This window comes from Ciona intestinalis, unplaced genomic scaffold, assembly GCF_000224145.3.
Source record: "Ciona intestinalis unplaced genomic scaffold, KH HT000085.2, whole genome shotgun sequence".
Taxonomy (NCBI): domain Eukaryota; kingdom Metazoa; phylum Chordata; class Ascidiacea; order Phlebobranchia; family Cionidae; genus Ciona; species Ciona intestinalis.
In genome coordinates this window covers 1-21,421 of record NW_004190407.2, presented here as the reverse complement: position 1 = coordinate 21,421, position 21,421 = coordinate 1, and the positions used below count along the sequence as shown (strand labels likewise).

At 33.4% G+C, this 21,421-nt stretch overlaps 3 protein-coding genes across 4 annotated transcripts in view; 2 read left to right on the top strand and 1 right to left on the bottom strand.

Annotated features, from left to right (window-relative positions):
• LOC100180116 (pleckstrin homology domain-containing family A member 8-like) overlaps positions 1-1,844 on the top strand; it is an 8,485-nt gene extending 6,641 nt beyond the window's left edge. The window contains 1 exon segment of the mRNA XM_026838438.1: positions 713-1,844. Coding sequence (XP_026694239.1) covers positions 713-830 — 118 coding nt within the window. The 3' untranslated portion in view covers positions 831-1,844.
• A 2,363-nt stretch (positions 1,845-4,207) lies between these two features.
• Positions 4,208-17,465, top strand: LOC100184830 (voltage-dependent L-type calcium channel subunit beta-2). 2 transcript variants are annotated; one of them, XM_002129212.5, is made up of 12 exons: positions 4,208-4,363; positions 5,579-5,662; positions 9,231-9,350; positions 9,744-9,866; positions 10,159-10,369; positions 11,347-11,428; positions 11,795-11,954; positions 12,454-12,622; positions 13,033-13,184; positions 14,562-14,657; positions 15,176-15,337; positions 16,640-17,465. In XM_002129212.5, exons 1-12 carry the CDS (start codon positions 4,295-4,297, stop codon positions 16,730-16,732), a joined length of 1,521 nt encoding a protein of 506 aa, XP_002129248.1. In that variant the 5' UTR covers positions 4,208-4,294; the 3' UTR covers positions 16,733-17,465. The 2 variants fall into 2 exon arrangements, with proteins under 2 accessions (XP_002129248.1, XP_009861365.1); XM_009863063.3 differs by having other exon boundaries at positions 15,176-15,346.
• A 1,493-nt stretch (positions 17,466-18,958) lies between these two features.
• Positions 18,959-20,938, bottom strand: LOC100177762. The gene is made up of 3 exons (XM_002122982.4): positions 20,809-20,938; positions 19,853-19,911; positions 18,959-19,396 (listed from the first exon to the last, which is right to left on the bottom strand). The coding sequence occupies exons 1-3, from the start codon at positions 20,871-20,873 to the stop codon at positions 19,131-19,133; spliced, it is 390 nt and encodes a 129-aa protein (XP_002123018.2). The 5' UTR covers positions 20,874-20,938; the 3' UTR covers positions 18,959-19,130.
• Between the last annotated feature and the right edge of the window lie 483 nt (positions 20,939-21,421).

The window sequence follows — 21,421 nt, the reverse complement described above, 5'->3', positions numbered from 1 at the left end:
TTTTTTTATATTAAATGCACCCTGGGTGTTGGGGTAATAGACCTCACTCTTATAGAATAGAATATATATTATTAAGTGTCTATAAACTACCTGAGTGGGGTCTAGATGGTAGCACCCTGGGGCCTGGGTGTTGGGGTAATAGACCTTAGAGAAAAAAAAACGCGAAAAATATAAATAAAAACAATCAATATAGTTTTTAAAAATTATTTTATTTATTGTTTTAAATCAATTAAATTAATTCTAAAAATCGCAACAAAAATTGGGACATTTTTTTTAGTTGTTATTAATTTTTATAAAAACATTTTTTTTAGCTTGCTGTTAAAGCAGCTCCTTACCCGAAAGATTTTATTCGAGCTTTGGCAACTGTACCTGATAATGTAGATGACCCACAGTAAGTACTCTGTTTTTGAGATTTATCGGGGAAGATGGGACAACTTATCATTCTGTAACTTGACAGTGAGCATGAGGTGTATGAATACACCATGTGTGTCTGGTGTATAAGAAGACACCCATGTTATAACTCAACAGTGAGCATGAGGTGTATGAATACATCATGTGTGTCTGGTGTATAAGAAGACACCCATGTTATCACTCAACAGTGAGCATAAGGTGTATGAATACACCATATGTGTCTGGTGTATAAAAATACACCCATATTAAAACTCAACAGTGAGCACGAAGTGTGAAAATTTTCTAACCCTATTTATCGCAGATTTTTACCCATCTTACTACGAGACATAGACCAATACACGACAGCTATGGACGTAGTTCTAAACATATTGGACAATTACTATCAAACTCATAAGTTGGAGTCCTACACAGTAGTTTGAAAAACTCTAGAAAATTCCATTTTTGTATTGCCGCCCCAAAACAGGGTTTCAAAATTTTTTTATTTTTTGTCTAAAATCTGGAAAAACTGCGTTTTTTTAAAAGAGAATTATGTAAAAAATAGTTGCGCAAAATGTGTTGAAAAAGTTATGAGTTTTTTGGCTACTTTCGTTCTGATTTTTTATAGGACACTTCAAATTAAATATACTATATTAATCATAGTTTCAATTAAGAGCAAGTTTTAAAAAAAGTCTAAAAAAAGTGACCTAAAACTGTTAAACCCATTTTTACCCATTATTGTTTTGCTAAAAAAGTATCATCTGTGGTATAAGGCTACATTTTTCTGTCTAAAATATGCATTACACAAATATTATGTCTAAGTTTTTGGTTGAAAATTTGTTTGTTTTTTTTGAATTTTTCCCATAAAGTTGTATTTAAAACCTTTTTTGGGGAAAAATGTTTCAACTAAGTTGCTGGAAGTTTACACTGTTTATTATTTTTCATTTTTTAAAGTTCTATATCAATATATTTAAATGGATATTTATTGTTTTTGGACCAAATTTTATGTCACACATTAAAAAAATGCATTTTTTTTATTTTTTGAGCCTATATAGTAGGGTGGGGGAAGATGGGACACCTCTAGCACATAAAAAGGAATACAATTTTATAGTTCATTGAATGTTTTTTGTTTACTACCAATTGGGACGAGAAAATGGATTAAATAGGTGTTCCATCTTCCCCACCCTACTATACAAAATGTAGCTGTCTATCAGAAAACTTTTTTTGTGGTTTTTGCGTTTTTTCATTCTCTCGTTTTTCCTTTCTCGTTTCTTGCTCTACGATAGAGAGAACGTAAGAAAAAGGCAATAGATTTTTTCTGCTATTGGTCTTCATATACTCTCTAACACATTTTCATATATCGTGGAAAAAAGCTGTTTTTTTTGCTTTGCACTTTTTAGTAGCGCTGTGCAATGGTAGTATTTCATGTAAAATAAACGTATTATTTAAGGCTGTTAGTGAACGGGTAAGTACGATAAGAATCGCGGTTTCTGATCGCTATAAGTCGCGTCTTCTGCATAGTACTGTGAAGGAAGATGGGACATCTTTAGCACGTAATATATACAAGTATCCTGATCGTATTTTAAACAATTAACAACGGTGTAAGGGAGTTGTGAGGATATGGTTTGATAATTTATTGCGTTTTCCTTGTTACTATACTAAATCAGACGACAAAAATAGAATGAAAAGGTGTTCTATAGTAGGGTGGGGGAAGATGGGACATCTGTTCATTCAATTTTCTCGTCCAATTTGGTAGTAAACAAAGAATATTTCAAGAATTATAAAACCGTATCCACAGGACTCACATAGACCGTTGTTAATTGGTTGAAACACGATCAGGATGTTTAGATATTATAGGCAGAAGGTGTCCCATCTTCCCCCACCCTACTATATTATGCTTGTGACTTTTGGCGAAATCATCACAAAGTAACATTAGTGGTCACTCATAAGCGGGCAAGACGTTATAAAACACCCGTTTTATAACGACTGTCGTTCTTCTGCCAGGGTGAAAACAAGTTCTAATCATTTCTCCATAATGCATACGGTTCTAATGCTGTTGTCATTATAGCGCATGCGTCCTTTAAAATGGCACTTGACGAATATTGTTACAACCCATTTGTTGCTAAAAACGCACTTTGTGCAATTGATTGGGTAAAATGTGCTATCCATTTATGGCGGGGCAACGACAGTTGTTATAGCACCGGTGTTCTGTTTCATACACCCCGTGCCAGCTTACGATTTACCATGTATGTTGCGAGTAAGCCCAACGTATTCTGATTCTCAAACAAGTGCCCGTTTACAAGTTATACATATATATGTATATTCTTGTTTGTGCATGGTTATTTTGTAGACTATTTCATGTTAAATGCGAAAATACTGTCGTATCATTACAAAGATCAAAACAGGTGTGTCCGTTGCAGTTGGTAACAGATACGAAAATATCGATATTTAATGTTGCTACTATTGTAAGAGTCCTTGGGCAAAACACTTAACAGTCATTGCTCCAACCCAGTGGTCACTAAATTGATTATGCAAATAAATTGTCAGTCATACAGAACCAAGCTAAAAACTGTTGCGCATATATAATAATAATAATAACTTTATTTGTCTCTTCGATTATACTGTAGCGAAGATTTAGAAATATTTTAAACGAAAAGACAGGATATAGCGACAAAACAACAGTTGTGGTATAAATAGAAAACGATAATAAATTGACTCTCTTGTTTTTAACTTTTGGGGTCACGGGAAATCGTTCAGGCATGAAGCCGACAATTAGTTTTTCTTTTGCGTCAAATTTTCCTAATTTTTTTTATGTTTTGAAAGCGTTTTTATACAGTTTTTCGAGTAAAATAAACTTAAAAATGTATTTCAGATGTAGATTATATATTGTTTAACAATTTTTAGATAAATTTTTGTCAATTTTGCTAATTTTTCTGTCCGTAAACTGTTGTTTTAAATTGGATGTTTTTATTGAAAATTTTCTTTTTATAATTAATTTTAAATTGGTTATTTAATGTAAAACTTGGAAAACGCTGTCGCAATATCGTTTAAACTAGAACAATTTATTTAAATTAAGCCTTTTTACCTACTATGAAAAAACTGAGACTTTTCTGTTGTTGTTATTTTTTAATTAAACAGAATTGAATGTTTAGAAATAATATAAAATAACGATAATAGTGAAAAGAGTCTAAAATTACAGATATATGTAATACGTTATGCCCGCAGTTCTGGTTTGTGGCACACTTTTTGACTATTTTATATTAAAAATATGCAAGTTACTAATTTAAAATTTTGCAACTAAATTGGAATACCTTAAGCACATAATATTTTAATGTTAAACTTTTTAATTTAATTATAACAATAACAGTTCAGAGATAATTATTAATTCTTACACAGCGTGGCAAAGTGGTTTGCGCGCCTGCCTCTAACCCAGAGTTAATGGGTTCAGGGCTCGTCGCTGCTATCCAAGGCTGCGTCGCTGTCCTTGGGCAAGACACTTAACGGCAATTGCTCAAACCCAGTGGTCACTAATGGGTTGTCCAAATTATCAGCCATACATAAAAACTAATCACCCGCAAAGTAACATACATGGTAACTCGTAAGCTGGCATGAGGTGTATGAAACAGAACACCTGTGTTATAACGACTGTCATTTTCCGGCCACGCAAAGATAAAGCAAGCAACACTTATTCATTTTTTCAGTCCTACAAACAGGTATGTATAATATATTATAATTTTAAATCTTAAATATATTTAAAAATGCCAGAACAGATTGTATAGGCTATTACATTAAATAAATTGGGCAAACAAATATAATATCATTTTTGTTTATCTATTCTCAGATTCTTTTAGAATTTAGAATTAGCCATGCTCTGTATTCTGTACAAGTGATATCATCATTGTAAAAAATGGCTTGCGAACCCCAATATCTTGGCCATGCTGAGACATTACCTGTACACAGTGCTCCAGTACAACAGGTTTGAAAATGATATTATGTTTACTGTTATGTCTGAACTCTGTGGGGTTTTGGGCACGTCAACATTTTCGTGCGTGTTGTGACGTCACCAACGGTTTTGGCCGAGCACGGTAGCGCATGTCGTGACGTCACTGATTACGCGCGAGGCATCTTTTTTTCGCGCGTCTTTTTATCGTTGTTTCTCAATATTCTTTGTTTCACATTATCAGTCTGTTTGCAGTCGTTGTGTAACGTGTCGTATTGCCCAAGTTAGTCTTGTTTGATAGTGTATGATTTCTACATAGTATACTTGTATTCTATATTGTGATAATCTATTTAATCTATGTCGTTACAATATGTTCACTGGCTAGGATTATTACCCTTTATCTAGAACAATAAATATGATATCAAGTACAAGGATGCGGACTTATTATTTACATTCAGCGTTTATTTTTTGTAAGTATTTTTCTAACTATAAGAAAAAACTTATGACGCCAAAACAGTCAAGCCGAAACGTATGGCAACCTTTGAAAAGACGCTACGGAACGTTTTCTCTCGAAAGACCCACACACACAAGAATCTTTTTTCAAAGTTATAAAAAATGGTTAGTTTAGTCCAAGAGATGATGTATGATGACGTCATTAAACAGAATACTAAATCCCGTAATTAGATTTGAATACAGAAGGATTCGAAATTCTGTAATGTGTATCCCTATTTATGTCACATTTTGTTACGCGACCGCTCACTGCATGGCAAACTATAGAACCAGGTGATTGTTATGTCACTCTTGTGCTTCTATATCGTTTTGTTTGTGTGTTTGTTCTATTTACATGTTCCGCTTATGTTATTCTGTTTCATACACCTTGTTAGTGCTTACTAGTTACCATATATGTAACTTTGTGAGTCATTTTTTTATGAATTAAGAGTCATTTTGCTTATTTTAGCGCTAGAGTTCTGTTTTACATTATTTTTTTATGGTTTTTTGAATATAACATGGGTGTTCTGTTTCATACACTTTGTGCCTGCTTACTAGTTACCACATATGTAACTCAATAATTAATTTTTTTAACAAATTCAGACTTTTCAGTTTCATATTATTTTTTATGGTTTTTTGATTATAACACAGTTACACAGGTGTTCTGTTTCATACACCTTGTGCCTGCTTACTAGTTACCATGTATGTAACTGCCAAAAAAGTTTAATTTTATATTGTTTTCTAAATCAAATTTTCCTGCAGCATCACAGAGGAGTCAGAAAGAAGTCCAAACTAAGAAGAGACGAAAGTATTTCTGAATCATCTTCTAATTCCATGACTAGACAGGTTTGTTTTGATGCTTTCTGAACAGTTTTTATAACTTTCATACATTTTTTTGTAGTTTGTACAGTTTTTATCATTTTTGGACAATTTTTATGCTATTTTGATAATTTTTTATGGTTTTCGTACTGTTTTTTGTAATTTCAGTACATTTTTTATGTTTTTTATTGAGTTTTTTTGGTATTTGTGCATTTTTTGTTGTTTCATGACAAGTTAAGTTGTATTTGACCGACACTTGAGTATTTTTTACAGCTAGTTTTACAAAGTGTCAACAAAACAATAACCTTGAATTAGTTGCACCACTTTTCACAGGTGTTTATATAAGTTAAGTTGTATTTGACGGACACTTCAGTATTTTTGACAGCTAGTTTTAAAAAACAATAACCTTGAATTGGTTGCACCACTTTTCACATGTGTTTATATATGTTAAGTTAAATGTAAACAAAAATTTAGCAAAGTGTCAACGAAACAATAACCTTGAATTGGTTGCACCACTTTTCACAGGTGTGCACACATTTCAAATTTTTATTCGCCAAAAATCCCATATTCTATTTGAACCCAGGTTCTAAAATCCGCTACACTGCAATGCCCTCATTAATTATTTAAACATTGCACGAAATGCATATCCTTACTGTGTGCCAGCCACACAATGGAAGCAGTAGTTATATATGTCTCTTTCCCAGACTCTAAATTAAGCGCAAAAATGTTAGATTGAGTGCAAGAAATTTGAACGCAAAACAAACAGTTTTTGGACTATGATTACTATTTATATTTTTACAGTCTGGCAAAATTGAGTGTTTTTAAGAGGAAAGTATTAATAAGACCTATCAAAAACAGGAAAATTAAGTGTTTTTCTATTTTTTAGGTATTAAATTAAGCCATAAACAGTTTTGGACCAAGATTGGTATCTTATCTACAGTTAAAACATTCTGGCAAAGTTAAAATGTCTATTCTAATGCCTTATTTTTAATCCTGAAAGGTAGAATGTTTCTTCTTCAGACTTTAAATTGACCAAAAATACAGTTTTTAGACCAAGATTAGTGTTTATTACAACTGAAAGTTTAGACAAAATTGAGTGTTTTATTTCAAAACAGGAAAATACTGTGTTTTTCTCTATTTCTTAGACCTTAAATTAAGCACAGAAAACAGTTTTTTCGACCTTATAGTATTTAAACTGTTTTTAAACCAAATTAGTAGATTCAGTTAAACATTCTCCAACATGGGTGTTTTTTTAAAGAAAACTGTCAAAAACAGGAAAATAAGTTGTTTTTTTTGCAGTTTTATGTATAAGTATATATAAGTTATGTTTGTAAAAAATATTGCAACCAGTTCAAGGTTATTTTTTCAACTTTTAGCTAAAAATTAGGAAAAAAACATAGTTTTTTAAAATTTTAATAAAATATCATCTTTTTGCTTTTTAGCATAAATATTTAGAATTTCTATAGTTTTTTTAAAATGCTGGATGTTTCCATGTTATCATGTGATAGCTTGGTTGCCCTACAGTGGCAGGTAACGTATGATTTCTATTTATTTGGTTTCCGAATTTTAAATCTTTGCAAATTGAGAAACTACTTTTTAAAAGATTTTTTTTTTAGAATTTTTTATTTAAAATTTTTTTTTATTTTGAAATTTTTTTTTTTTGAAGTACTTAAGTGGTTAGGCGTTTGCTTTGTAACATAAGGGTACAAGGTTCAATGCATGACACTGATAGCGATCCTGATAAGTGATGTATCTTTAAGTAAGACACTAAGCAGACATTGCTTCAACCCAGTGGTCACTCACTGGTTTTTGTAGGACCTCACCCATATAGAATAGAATGTGCATGTACAATGTTGGGGTAATGAGCCAACTCTGGCTTAAATCTCAGGTCCCATGGCGTGTCCCACTGTAGGACCTCACCTATATAGAATATAACGTGCATATACAATGTTGGGGTAATAGGCCAACTCTGGCCTAAATCTCAGGTCCCGTGGTATGCCACACTGTAGGACCTCACCTATATAGAATAGAATGTGCATATACAATATTAGGGTAATGGGCCAACTCTGGCCTAAATCCCAGGTTCCATGGCAGGTCAAACTGTAGGACCTCACTTTTTTTTATTAAACACAAAAATTCAAACAATTTTATCAAAAATAATTTAAAATTTTGTTGCAACTTATGGAAACTATCACAAAAGTTAATTGTTTTTAAATGCGTTTATATATTATGTCAGTTATTTAGTCAACTCAAAAATTCAAAACACTTTTTTTTCCGAAACTATTACTCAAGTAAAATTTTTTAAAATGCCTTAAGTTTAAAAATAATGTAACTTTCGGAAGGTATCACTATAAAGGTTTTGAAACGCGTTTATATATTACGTCAGTTATTTAGTCAACTCGAAAATTCAAACAATTTTAGCAAAAAAAAAAATTTAAAAAGTTGTATAGACCTATACATATCTTTATTAAACTCAAAATTCAAACAATTTTAGCAAAAAAATTCAAAATATTCTTGTTAACTTTCAGAAGTTATCACTATATAAGTGTTTTGAAACACGTTTATACATTACGTCAGTTATTTAGTAAACTCAAAAATTCAAACAATTTTAGCAAAAAAATCAAAATATTCTTGTTAACTTTCGGAAGTTATCACTATATAAGTGTTTTGAAACGCAGTTATATATTACGTCAGTTATTTAGTAGTCCTGCAATGCAAGTCTCATTACTACAGCCAGTAAGTGGTTTATAATTTAATTAACTTCTAAGATAGATTCTCTATTACCGTCCTTGCGGTCTTTGAACTATGCTTAAGCTCTCCGCATGCATTTCAGTATGCTCTGTTAGGGTGAGGTTATTATTGTGTATTAGTGCCACAGTTTTTTGATAACTAACTTAAAAATGCCTTTTAAAAAATTTCGTTTGGTAAGTAAGTTTATTATTGTGTATTTGCGACAGTTTTTGATAGCTAACTTAAAAATGCCTTTTAAAAAATTTCGTTTGGTAAGTGAGTTTTTTATTCTTGTTTTTGCGACAGTTTTTGATAGCTAGCTTAAAAATGCATTTTAAAAAATTTCTTTTGGTAAGTTTTTTCCTAATATCGAAGTATATATATATATATGATATTGCTATCTAATTTTTTTTTATTTAACTGTATGTACATTTTTACCAAAATAAAATGCAATTTAAATTTTTTCAATTTTATTTTGTTTTGTTCCAGTTAATATAAGTACAGTTTTTACTAAATGTCTTAATTCAAATTTGGTTCATTTTTTGTGGTTTATCCAGTGTTTAGTGGTTTAAAAGTACATCAGTTTTGAGTAAAGCACAATAAAAAAAATTGTGTCAAACTCAAAAATATGTTTTACGTACAGTAGTAGCATAATTTTGTTCTGTCATTGTGTTTTTTCCACCAAAAATGATCTTTTTGCTTAGTATATGAATTGATTTTGATCACTTTTGCAAGCTTTTTGCAAGTATAGGCCTACTGTACAACAAACAGTATTTTTTTCTAAAATTGCCAAACAAATTGGTAAACAAAACTTATTTTTTAAGGATTTTACAATTTTTTTCATAGTTTTACGGTTTTTTTTCAGGGCTCAGCTGACTCTTACACAGGTCGTCCTTCTGATTCTGACATCTCATTGGAGGAAGATCGAGAAGCGCTCAAGCGTGAAACGGAAAGACAAGCTCTGGCGCAACTTGAAAAAGCAAAGGTTAAAAAAAATTATTTTTTTTATTTTTTAATTTTTTTTTGTATAATTTTATATATTTCCTTTTTTTAAGGGTAAAATGAAATTTTGATTTTCCCATTTTTACCATTTTTTTCTCAAAACTTTTTAAATTATATATATACCAGTAGATTTTATTTCATTTTTTTGGGCCCCTACAGTCATTCAGAATAGCGCTGCCAACTAAAATGGTTCTGAAAAAGTGTTGATAAACAAAAAGTTACAAAAAAGTGTTGCCAAACAAAAAAGTACAAAAAAAGTGTTGCCAAACAAAAAAGTACAAAAAAAGTGTTGCCAAACAAAAAGTTACAAAAAAGTGTTGCCAGACAAAAAGTTGCAAAAAAGTGTTGCCAGACAAAAAAACAACCTTATTTTTAGACCAAAGCTGTTGCGTTTGCTGTGCGCACGAACTTAAACTACAATGGTTCCCATGATGATGATTCTCCTGTACAAGGATCTGCTGTTTCATTTGAAGCCAAAGATTTTCTTCACATTATGGAGGTAATATATATATCACGTCACAAAGCTGTATATATAGTAGGGTGGGGGAAGATGGGACACCTTTTTACCCAATGTTCAAGTGCGGATAATGAGAAATAGTAAATACAAATGAAGACACGTCGTCGAAATTAATAGGTTTCCAGTCTGAATTTACATGAAATACTTTTTATAAAAAAAATTAACTACTTTTTAAATTTAATTCAATTTTTTTAAAAGCTGAAAAATTATGTATAAAAAAAACAAAAACAAAAAATTGTCGGCATAAATTCATACAATCATTTATATTATATAGAAATATAACAACGATTGGTGGATAGGCCGTCTCGTAAAAGAAGGTTGCGGTGTCGGATTTGTACCGTCGCCTGTTAAACTGGAAGCTATAAGGCAACTACAACAGCAAGCAAAGTCAAATAAATTCTATCAGTCAAAAACTGGAGGTACTTCTACTTCTAGTTTAGGGGATAATAATACGATGTCTCGACGCTCAACACCGCCATCGTCTGGTAAGTTTTTTACCTTTTTTGTGTTTTTTTTTACTTTTTCATTTTGTGTTTTTTTTTAATAGGTTTTTGTGAGTTTTTTGTCATTTTTTTTATTGTTTGTTAAGAAGTTTTCGGGTTTTTTTTTTGTTTGTTTAAAAGTCTATGTGTTGTACTTTGACAGTGAGCATGAGTTGTATGAATGCACCACGTGTGTCTGGTGTATAAGAAGATACCCATGTTATAACTCAACAGTGAGCATGAGGTGTATGAATACACCATGTTTGTCTGGTGTATAAGAAGACACCCATGTTATAACTTAACAGTGAGCATGAGGTGTATGAATAAACCATGTGTGTCTGGTGTATAAGAAGACACCCATGTTATAACTCAACAGTAAGCATGAGGTGTATAAATACACCATGTGTGTCTGGTGTATAAGAAGACACCCATGTTATAACTCAACAGTGAGCATGAGGTGTATGAATACACCATGTGTGTCTGGTGCATAAGAAGACACCCATGTTATAACTTAACAGTGAGCATAAGGTTTATGAATACATCATGTGTGTCTGGTGTATAAGAAGACGCCCATGTTATAACTTAACAGTGAGCATGAGGTGTATCAATAGTCAATACACCATGTGTACGGTTTTATAATTCTTTGAATGCTCCTTGTTTACTACCTGGGACAGGAAAATAAAATAAAAAGTTGTCTCATCTTCCCACGCTACTATATATAATAATATATATATGACAAGATGGGACACCTTTTTATTCTACTTTTTCATCCCATTTGGTAGTAAACAAAGAACATTCAAAGAATTATAAAACCGTATCCTCATGACTTCCATAGACTGTTGTTAATTGTTTAAAACACGATCACGATATTTGGTAATTATGTGCTAAAGGTGTCCTATCTTAACTACCCTACTATATGTATATATTAATAATATAATATATATATATATAATTTATAATATTTTTTATTCACCATACAGTTGCATACGATATGGATTCTAATGGAGTTGATGAAGAAGATTCTGACACAGCCAACCAACAAAACACTTCCAGTACTACACGGTAAAAAAATATAAAATGGATTTTTATTTCCAAAAAAATGAAAAACTTTAATTACAAAATTTTTAACTCAGCAAAAATATTATCTAAAAAAGAAAAACAAGTTTTTTTAGGATATTTCCGCCATTTTTTTTTCTCATTTTATGATAAATTAATGATACTTTTATAATTTTTTTACTGAAAGTATTCTTAAAATGCTAACATTTTTTAAAAAATCTTTTCTAAAAATGAAAAAAAACAATCTTTTTTTATTTTTTTGGGGTGTATTTTCTGTCATTTTATAATAAAATTTTACATTTTACAATTTTTACGCTGATTGTACCGTTAAAATATTTTGTTGAGAATAAAAAAATGCAATTATCTGCACAGAAGTCCAAAATCTTCCGTGTCGTCTGCTGCACAAGGTACTTTGGGTAAAGAAGCGCGCCGGAAGCCATTTTTCAAGAAACAGGAGTCTATCCCACCCTATGATGTGGTACCTTCCATGAGACCTGTAGTCTTATGTGGGCCTTCACTTAAGGGCTATGAGGTTAGGAAATTTAGAATATATATATATATATATATAATGTAGTAGGGTGGGGTAAGATGGGACACTTTTTATTATGTTTTCCCGTCCCATTTGGTAGTAAACAAAAATTTATGTATCCTCACGACTCCCATAGACCGGTGTAGAGTAGGGTAAGATGGGACACTTTTTAATACTTTTTTTCGTCCCGTTTGGTAGTAAACAAAGAACATTCAAAGAATTATAAAACCGTATCTTCACGACTCCCATAGACCGTTGTTAATTGTTTAAAACACGATCAGGATATTTGGATATTATGTGCTAAAGGTGTCCCATATTTCCACACCCTACTATACTAAATTATAATTAAGAACTATTCTGATATGCAGTACTAATGCTTACACTTAGGACTTAGCAAAGAACACATTCCCCATTTTTTAATTTTTCTTTTTTTAAGTCTAAATTTATTTTTCTCTTAAAAAATTATTTTTCTTAAAATTTTTTTTACTAAAAAAATTTCCAGGTCACAGACATGATGCAAAAAGCAGTGTTTGATTTCCTGAAGCGACGGTTTGAAGGCAGAATCTCAATAACAAGAGTCACAGCTGATATATCGCTTGCCAAACGATCGGTTCTTAATAATCCAACGAAAAGAGGAGCTATAGAAAAATCAAACACAAGATCCAGTCTCGGTAAGATGTCGAAAGTAATAAAAAAAATGTAAAAAAAAATAAAAACCCGATTTTTTTGCTGCAAAAAATGGTATACACTTTAATTGAAATACTTCAGTGTAAGAAAAATGTAAATTGACTGTGGGCATGGGAGTGGCAACCATGGATAAGTCACTCAAGTTGACGACGAGAATATAAATTACCAAACCAACCAAAAGTCATGTCTGCTTATCCACACACTGCAATAGCTTCAGCAGCTCGACTGTGGGCATGGGAGTGGCAACCATGGATAAGTCACTCAAGTTCCCACCCACGAGAATATAAAAGACCAATCCAACCAAAAGTCATGTCTGCTTATCCACACACTGCAATAGCTCCAGCAACTCGACTGTGAGCATGAGTGTAACAAATAACCAACCATTGTATTCCAGCTGAAGTCCAACGTGAAATTGAGAGAATTTTTGAGCTGGCTCGAACTCTACAATTAGTAGTAATTGATGCAGACACAATAAACCACCCTTCACAATTAACTAAAACTTCACTTGCTCCAATAATTGTGTCGCTGAAAATTTCTGCTGCTAAGGTACATAAATGCTATTATATATGGGTTAAGTCCCACAGTGAGGCATACCATTGGACCTGGGATTTAGGCCAGAGTTGGCCCATTACCCTAACATTGTATATGCACATTCTATTCTATATGGGTGAGGTCCTACAGTGAGGCATAGGCCAGAGTTGGCTCATTAACCCAATCTTGTATTTGTATATGCACATTCTATTCTATATGGGTGAGGTCCTACAGTGAGGTACGCCATGGGACTTAAGATTTAGGCCAGAGTTGGCCCGTTACCCTAACATTGTATAGGCACGTTCTATTCTATATGGGTGAGGTCCTACAGTGAGGCATAGGCCAGAGTTGGCCTATTACCCCAACATTGTATATGCACATTTCATTCTAATGGGTCAGGTCCTACAGTGTGGCACGCCATGGGACCTGAGATTTAGGCCAGAGTGGGCCCATTACCCCAACATTATATTATATATGGGTGAAGTCCCACAGTGAGGCACACCATTGGACCTGGAATTTAGACCAGAGTTGGCTCATTACCCTAACATTGTATATGCACATTCTATTCTATATGGGTGAGGTCCTACAGTGAGGCATGGGACTAAGAGTTGGCTCATTAACCCAATCTTGTATTTGTATATGCACATTCTATTCTATATGGGTGAGGTCCTACAGTGAGGCATAGGCCAGAGTTGGCTCATTACCCCAAAATTGTATTTTATATGCACATTCTATTCTATATGGGTGAGGTCCTACAGTGAGGCACGCCATTGGACCTGAGATTTAGGCCAGAGTTGCCCATTACCCCAACAGTTTACATGCATTCTATTCTATATGGGTGAAGTCCTACAGTGAGGTACACCATGGGACCTAAATTTAGGCCAGAGTTGGCCCATTACCCTAACATTGTATATGCACGTTCTATTCTATATGGGTGAGGTCCTACAGTGAGGCATAGGCCAGAGTTGGCTCATTAACCCAACTATTTGTATATGCACATTCTATTCTATATGGGTGAGGTCCTACAGTGGGGCATAGGCCAGAGTTGGGCCATTACCCCAACATTGTATATGCACATTTCATTCTATATGGGTCAGGTCCTACAGTGAGGCATGAGGCCAGAGTTTAGCCCATTACCCCATTACCCAAACGTTCTATTCTATATGGGTGAGGTCCTACAGTGGGGCATAGGCCAGAGTGACCTAAGATTTAGGCCAGAGTTGGCCCGTTCGTTACCCTAACATTGTATATGCACATTTTATTCTAATGGGTGAGGTCCTACAGTAAGCCACGCCATGAGACCTGGGATTTTTTTCAGAAGGCTATTTTTGATAATATTTTTAGGTTTGTAAATTTTTTTTAGTATTTTTTTTAATATTTTTTTTATTTCAGGTCTTACAGCGTCTGATAAAATCTCGTGGAAAATCACAAACAAAGTATCTGAATGTCCAGATGGTGGCAGCGGAAAAACTAGCGCAGTGCAATCAGGTACTTTAGTCACTACAGTGAGCCTTGAACCTGGGAGCCTCCAGTTACAAACTAAATCATAAGTTTTAACTTTATGAGCATGAGGTGTATGAATACGCCATGTGTGTCTGGTGTATAAGAAGACACTCATGTTATAACTCAAAAGTGAGCATGAGGTGTATGAATACACCATGTGTGTCTGGTGTATAAGAAGACACCCATGTTATAACTCAACAGTGAGCATGAGGTGTATGAATACACCATGTGTGTCTGGTGTATAAGAAGACACTCATGTTATAACTCAAAAGTGAGCATGAGGTGTATGAATACACCATGTGTGTCTGGTGTATAAGAAGACACTCATGTTATAACTAAACAATGAGCATGAGGTGTATAAATACACCATGTGTGTCTGGTGTATAAGAAGACACATGTTATAACTCAACAGTAAACATGCGGTGTATAACCACAAAAAACTTGCATACAAAACATCAAATATACTACAACTCAACAGCAAAAGCAACGCCTTTCTTTTTCAGGACCTTTTCGACATAATTCTTGACGAAAACCAGCTGGAAGATGCTTGTGAGCATTTGGCGGAGTATCTAGAAGCTTATTGGCGCGCTACGCACCCCCCAAACATGTATTCAAACCCAGCCCTGGCACGTAGCACCACAAATTCCCAGTCTCCGCACCTCCAGGTAACTTAGGTGGGTTCAGAGGCTTAGATGTCGCTCAAATTGCTTAACAGCTTCTTCTCTTTGCCTCTCTCCCTTTCTGCTTCTATCTTAATTGTTCTCTGCGTTTATATTTTCATTTTTTTCATTTTTAATATATATATAATTATTAAAATTTTCCAAAAAAAATGTAAATTTTAATTTAGTTTAAAAGCTTTCTTTTTTTTCTGCTTCCACACCCTTTCTGCTTACTTTTTAACAGTTTTCTACATATTTTTTTTCTTTTTTATATTTTTAATATATTTTTTAATTTTTATTATTTATAAAGATTATATAAAAAAAATTTTTTTTTTTTAATTTAAAAGCTTTTTCTCTCTGTCTCTACACCCTTTGCTTCTATTTTAAAACTTTCTATTTAATTTTTTAATCGTTTTGTAAATTATTTTGGTATAAATTTTAAATGTATAGTAGGGTGGGAAAAGACACCTTTTTATTAGGTTTTCTCGTCCCATTTGGTAGTAAACAAAGAACATTCAAAGAATTATAAAACCATATCTTCACGACTCCCATAGACTGTTGTTAATTGTTTAAAACACGATCAGGGTATTTGAATATTATGTGCTAAAGGTGTTGAAGGTGTCCTGTGTTCCCTCACCCTACTATATTCTTAAAATTATACTGAAAAAATTCTTCAAAAACTTTCTTTAAAAATGTGCTGTAGCCATGCATGTGCTCTGTTTTAACTTGTTTTTTGGTGTTTGTTATTTAGAAAGCTATTTAATATTGCTTTTTAGTGTATACTAGAGCCCAAATATTTTAGTTTGGCTAAATTTTAGCTATAGTAACTATAGACTGTGAGCATGGGAGTGGCAACCATGGATAAGTCGCTCAAGTTCCTACCCACGAGAATATAAATGACCAAACCAACCAAAAGTCATGTCTGCTTATCCACACACTGCAATAGCTTCAGCAACTCGACTGTGAGCATGGGAGTGGCAACCATGGATAAGTCACTCAAGTTCCCACCCACGAGAATATAAATGACCAAACCAACCAAAAGTCATGTCTGCTTATCCACACACTGCAATAGCTTCAGCAACTCGACTGTGAGCATGGGAGTGGCAACCATGGATAAGTCACTCAAGTTCCCACCCATGAGGATATAAATGACCAAACCAACCAAAAATCTACAAATTAAAATATTTTTTTTTAAATCTACAAAACAAAATATTTTTTCTAAAATTCTACAAATATCAATTTTTCGTCAAAAAATTTACAAATTAAAAAATTTTGTCTAAAAATGTACAATTTGAAATTTTTGTCTAGGTGCACGTATTGACGTCATTGAAACGTAATTTAAGTTTCCGTTCGTCCCGACGCGGGTCTATGAAACCAGCCGACAAGGAAAACGAAGCGTAACTGGAAAGAACCGGCTAAAAATTGATTTTGGGACTTTTTTAATGATTTACTGCAAAAAAATGTGCTGTTTTCATCTTGAAATGCTAAAAAAAATACGTTTTTGCGCTCTCTCTCGTATTTTTTCATAAGAAAAGGGCAAAGCAAACGGTTCTCTCGTTTTTGGTTTAACTAAAAAAGGCAATTTTAGATCATGAGAAAATGTTTTTTCTTTTTTATTCACATTTTGTTGTTGGTGGTTTTAGTTTGGCTGTTTGCATGTGCGGTGCCAAGCCGGCAAAAATACGACTTCTTTTTTCTTAGCATCTCTCTAACAACGAGAGAACGTAAGAAAAAAACAACCTTTTTTCCTTGATTCTCTCTTTTACAGTTGCAATTTTAACACCCGATCGCAATTTAAATGAAATGCAGTTTTTGTCCTTGATTCTCTCTTTTACAGTTGCAATTTTAACACCCGATCGCAATTTAAATGAAATGCAGTTTTATTGTTTAAAATGCAGTTTTTAACACCAAGTACACACTGTTTTAAGTTTACTGAATGGTACACAGTTTTATTTACACTGTTCTATGTAATGTTAATTTTATTCACATCATATATACACACATATATATAAGAATTCATATATATACACAATTCTGTTCTATATACTGTTGCAGTAACGGTGCTCTCTTTGTGCGTATTGAACCTAAATCGTGCGTTTTATTGTAAATTTATTACATTTCATTGCTTGTCAGACGTTCATGTTATGAATTTTCAATAAGTTTACCATTGTATTAACAAGGTACAGGTTCGTGGCTCAATGGGCTACCTTTGTTGGCATGTGTAATTTTAGGCAAGACATTTTACCGTAATTACTTCAAGAATTGGTAAGTACGTGACATATGGTTGAGAATGGATTACTAACTTGTGTTTCTGCAGGTGAACAAGACAGCATTTCTATTCTTGCATCTGTTCGGACTTTTCGTTGTCACTGAAACTACTAATACTGAGTTCTTCGTCTAGTGCATAAGAAGACATATAGGCTACTTGTTATAACCTGACAGTGAGGTGTATGGATACTTTGTCTGTTGTATAACGAGATACATATGTTATAACCTTACAGTGAGCATGAGGTGTATAAATACACCATGTGTGTCTGGTGTATAAGAAGGCACCCATGTTAAAACTTAATAGTGAACATGAGGTGTATAAGAAGACACCCATTTTAAAACTCAACAGTGAGCATGAGGTGTATGATTACATCATTTGTGTCTGGTGTATAAGAAGACACCCATGTTATAACTCAACAGTGAGCATGAGGTGTATAAATACACAATGTGTGTCTGGTGTTTAAGAAGACACATGTTATAACCTGACAGTAAGCATGAGCTGTAGGCATGCTCTGTTTGACTTGGTGTACAAGAAGCTATAGGCTACATGTTATAACCTAACAGGGAGCATGAGGTGTATGAATACACCATGTGTGTCTGGTGTATAATAGGACACCCATGTTACAACTCGACAGTGAGCATGAGGTGTATAAATACATCAGGTGTGTTTGTTAGAAGACACCCATGCTATAATTTGACAGTGAGCATAGTGTAGGAAAGGACAACTAGTTCATTATACACAAGCATTGTTACTAACAACCACCGTCCAGTTAAGAAAAAGGCTTGAAAGCAGCATTTCGTCATACCAGCCTATTTTGATCTAAACAAATTCGTTCTTTAAAGCAAACATTCGTTTTGATGTAAGAGCTTGTAACATTGTATTCGGCGTTATGAAATTCTTCTGCAATTTTCCACTTTCTGTACTGAGGTCGCGTATTGCCTTTCAACTAAATGTAAATATTTTTGAACTGTAAGCGTGTTTTAACAAATGTTTTTGTAGCTATATCCTGTCTTTTTGATTAAAACATTTCTAAATCTTCGCTACCGTAATCGAAGAGATAAAATAAAAGTTTTTTTAGTAGGGTGGGGAAAACGGGACACTTTTATCACCTAATTTAAAAAAAAACTAAACGTGTTTTAAACAATTAACAACGGTCTATGGAACTTGTGAGGATACGGTTTCTTTAATGTTTTGAATGTTCTTTGTTTACTACCAAATAAGACAAGAAATTAAAAAATGTCCCATCTCCCTCCACCAGCTGACTATAGTATTTTTATAAGACCAATTGAGCGTGTTATATAACGGCCGTGCGTATTAAATTATACATTCGTTATATACAGTGCATACAGTAACAAAAAACAGGCATTATATGCATGTAATTACATTTACAAAAATACATTTAAAATGATTAGCACATATATAACCGGCAATTTTTACACTTTATAAATGACCAATTGGTCTCAGCAATTGCAATTTTTACACTTCAAGTGACGAATTGTTTCGAGAAATTACTTTGGTGTCCTTTTATTCTTATGTCCTTTTATTCTTTTTCACAACTGCAGCGTAAATATCATTTGTTGGAAGCTTGATGCTGTGGCCAGTTTCGCCTGTCTCATTTTTAGAGCAATCATACACCACTTCTTCAGCAAGAAATTTAACATCTGGGACCGCATAGCTTGCAGGGGTATCGGCACAACTGTATACAGGATCTACTTTGTCAGCTTCTTCGTATAGATCTTGAATTGGTTCAGCAGATGTTCCGTACAATATGTTGTCAACCACAACTGGACTTTCGCCTGAACAATATTTTTAATATTGCAAATGAACGAAAGTGACTTTTATCTTTGCGTGGCCGAAAAACGACAGTCGTTATAACACGGGTGTTTTGTTTCATACACCTCGTGCCAGCTTACAAGTTACCACGATTGTTACTTTGTGAGTGATTTTGGTTGTTTTATTAGGTACGGCTGACAATTAAGACAACCAATTAGTGACCACTGGGTTGAATCAATTGCCTTCAATTGTGTCGCCGAAGGACACATACGCCCACAATGGTAGCAGCGACGGGTCTTCAACCCATTACCTCTGGGCTAGAAGCAGGAGCGCTAACCGTTTGTAACACGACACCGGAGACCAATGAGTGACATAAAACAAGTATTCTTTAAAAGTAAAAAAAAATATAAATTCAATTCTGTTATCGTAATCTATTCGTTTCGAATGATATTTCGTACCAGGCGCTAGAACTTTTTTACCTTCTTCCGAACTAAAATTTCTCTTGTTGACGTCATCAGTCGTTGTCAGTCTGTTGTTCCTGTAAAACGAGAATACCATGGTCCATGTTTATACATTGTAGAATGAATGAATGAATGAAATTTATTTCGTCTCTTCGGTCACGATAACAAAGAACAAGTGAGTTTACAAAAGCGAAAAGACGGGTAGTAACGGTAAAACAACAGCTGTTACAACACGCTCATTGATAAAAAAAATGAGATAGAAATAATGTTTTGAATAAAAGGTGTGACTACAGACAATACAACGTAGAAATTAAGTAAATTAAACATGTAGTAGGGTGGGGAAAGATGGGACACCTTTTCAATCTATTTTCTCCTCCAATTTGGTAGTAAACAAACATTCAACGATTTTTTATAAGTTTATCTTCACGGCTCCCACAGATCGTTGTTAATTGTTTAAAACACGATCAAGATATTTGGTTCTTATGTGTGAAAGGTGTCCCATCTTTCCCCACCCTACTATATTAAAGTTCTAACTGGAAGATACAGCATATACACGCTTAGATCGATACAAGTCCTATCTATTAACGTTCTTATACATCGTATGCATGCTTATATAAACACAAATCCTATATAACATTCCAAATGTATTTGGATGTTTAGACCAATACAAATCCTATCTAAATAGTGCGTGGGTCTGAATCATCAATTTAATAGCTTGCTCAAATTAGCGTGGGTTTAATGAAGCTTCGTTTTAACAAGTGTTATCCTTAATCTTTGTAATATTTTGGGTGTTTGATAAATAATTGAAGGAATTAATGTAACTTTTTTATCCTCGCGTTGCCGGAAAAATACGGTCGTTTAAACATGTCTTCTGTTTCATACACCTCGTCTCAGCTTATACGAGTTACCAAGTATATATTACTTTTAAATTGTCAATTCAATGTAACGTTTTATTATTAAGTACATAATCTAACCTGTAATACTTGATGTAGATTATTCCACAAATTACAATGACAACTATTGCTCCAACACCGATCATTGCGTAACCAACCACGCTCGTACCGCTCGTGCCGCTCGTAGGTGCTTTATTCACTGTTGCAGTGTTATCTATATGGGGAATATTATAAACAATGGGACCGAATGTAATGGTAGAAAAATTGGTAGCTGTATTGGTAACTTATTTTGTGAACAAACATTTTAAAATCTTTGAATGACTCTCACTGCGCATAAAAGTTAAATTAATATATAGTAGGGTGGGGGAAGATGGGACATCTTTTCATTCCATTTTCTCGTCGCATTTTGTAGTAAACAAAGAATATTCAAAAAATTATTAAACCGTTTGCTCACAACTCCCGTAGACCGTTGTTAATTGTTTAAAACACAATCAGGATATTTGGATATTATGTGCTAAAGGTGTCCCGTATTCCCCCACCCTACTATAATTAAACTTAGGTGTCTAGATACTGTAGAGTAAGATGGGGCACCTTTAGTACATACTATCTAAACATTCTAATCGCGTTTTAAACAATTAACAACGGTTTATAAGAGTCGTGAGATACAGTTTTATATTCTTTAAATGTTCTTTGT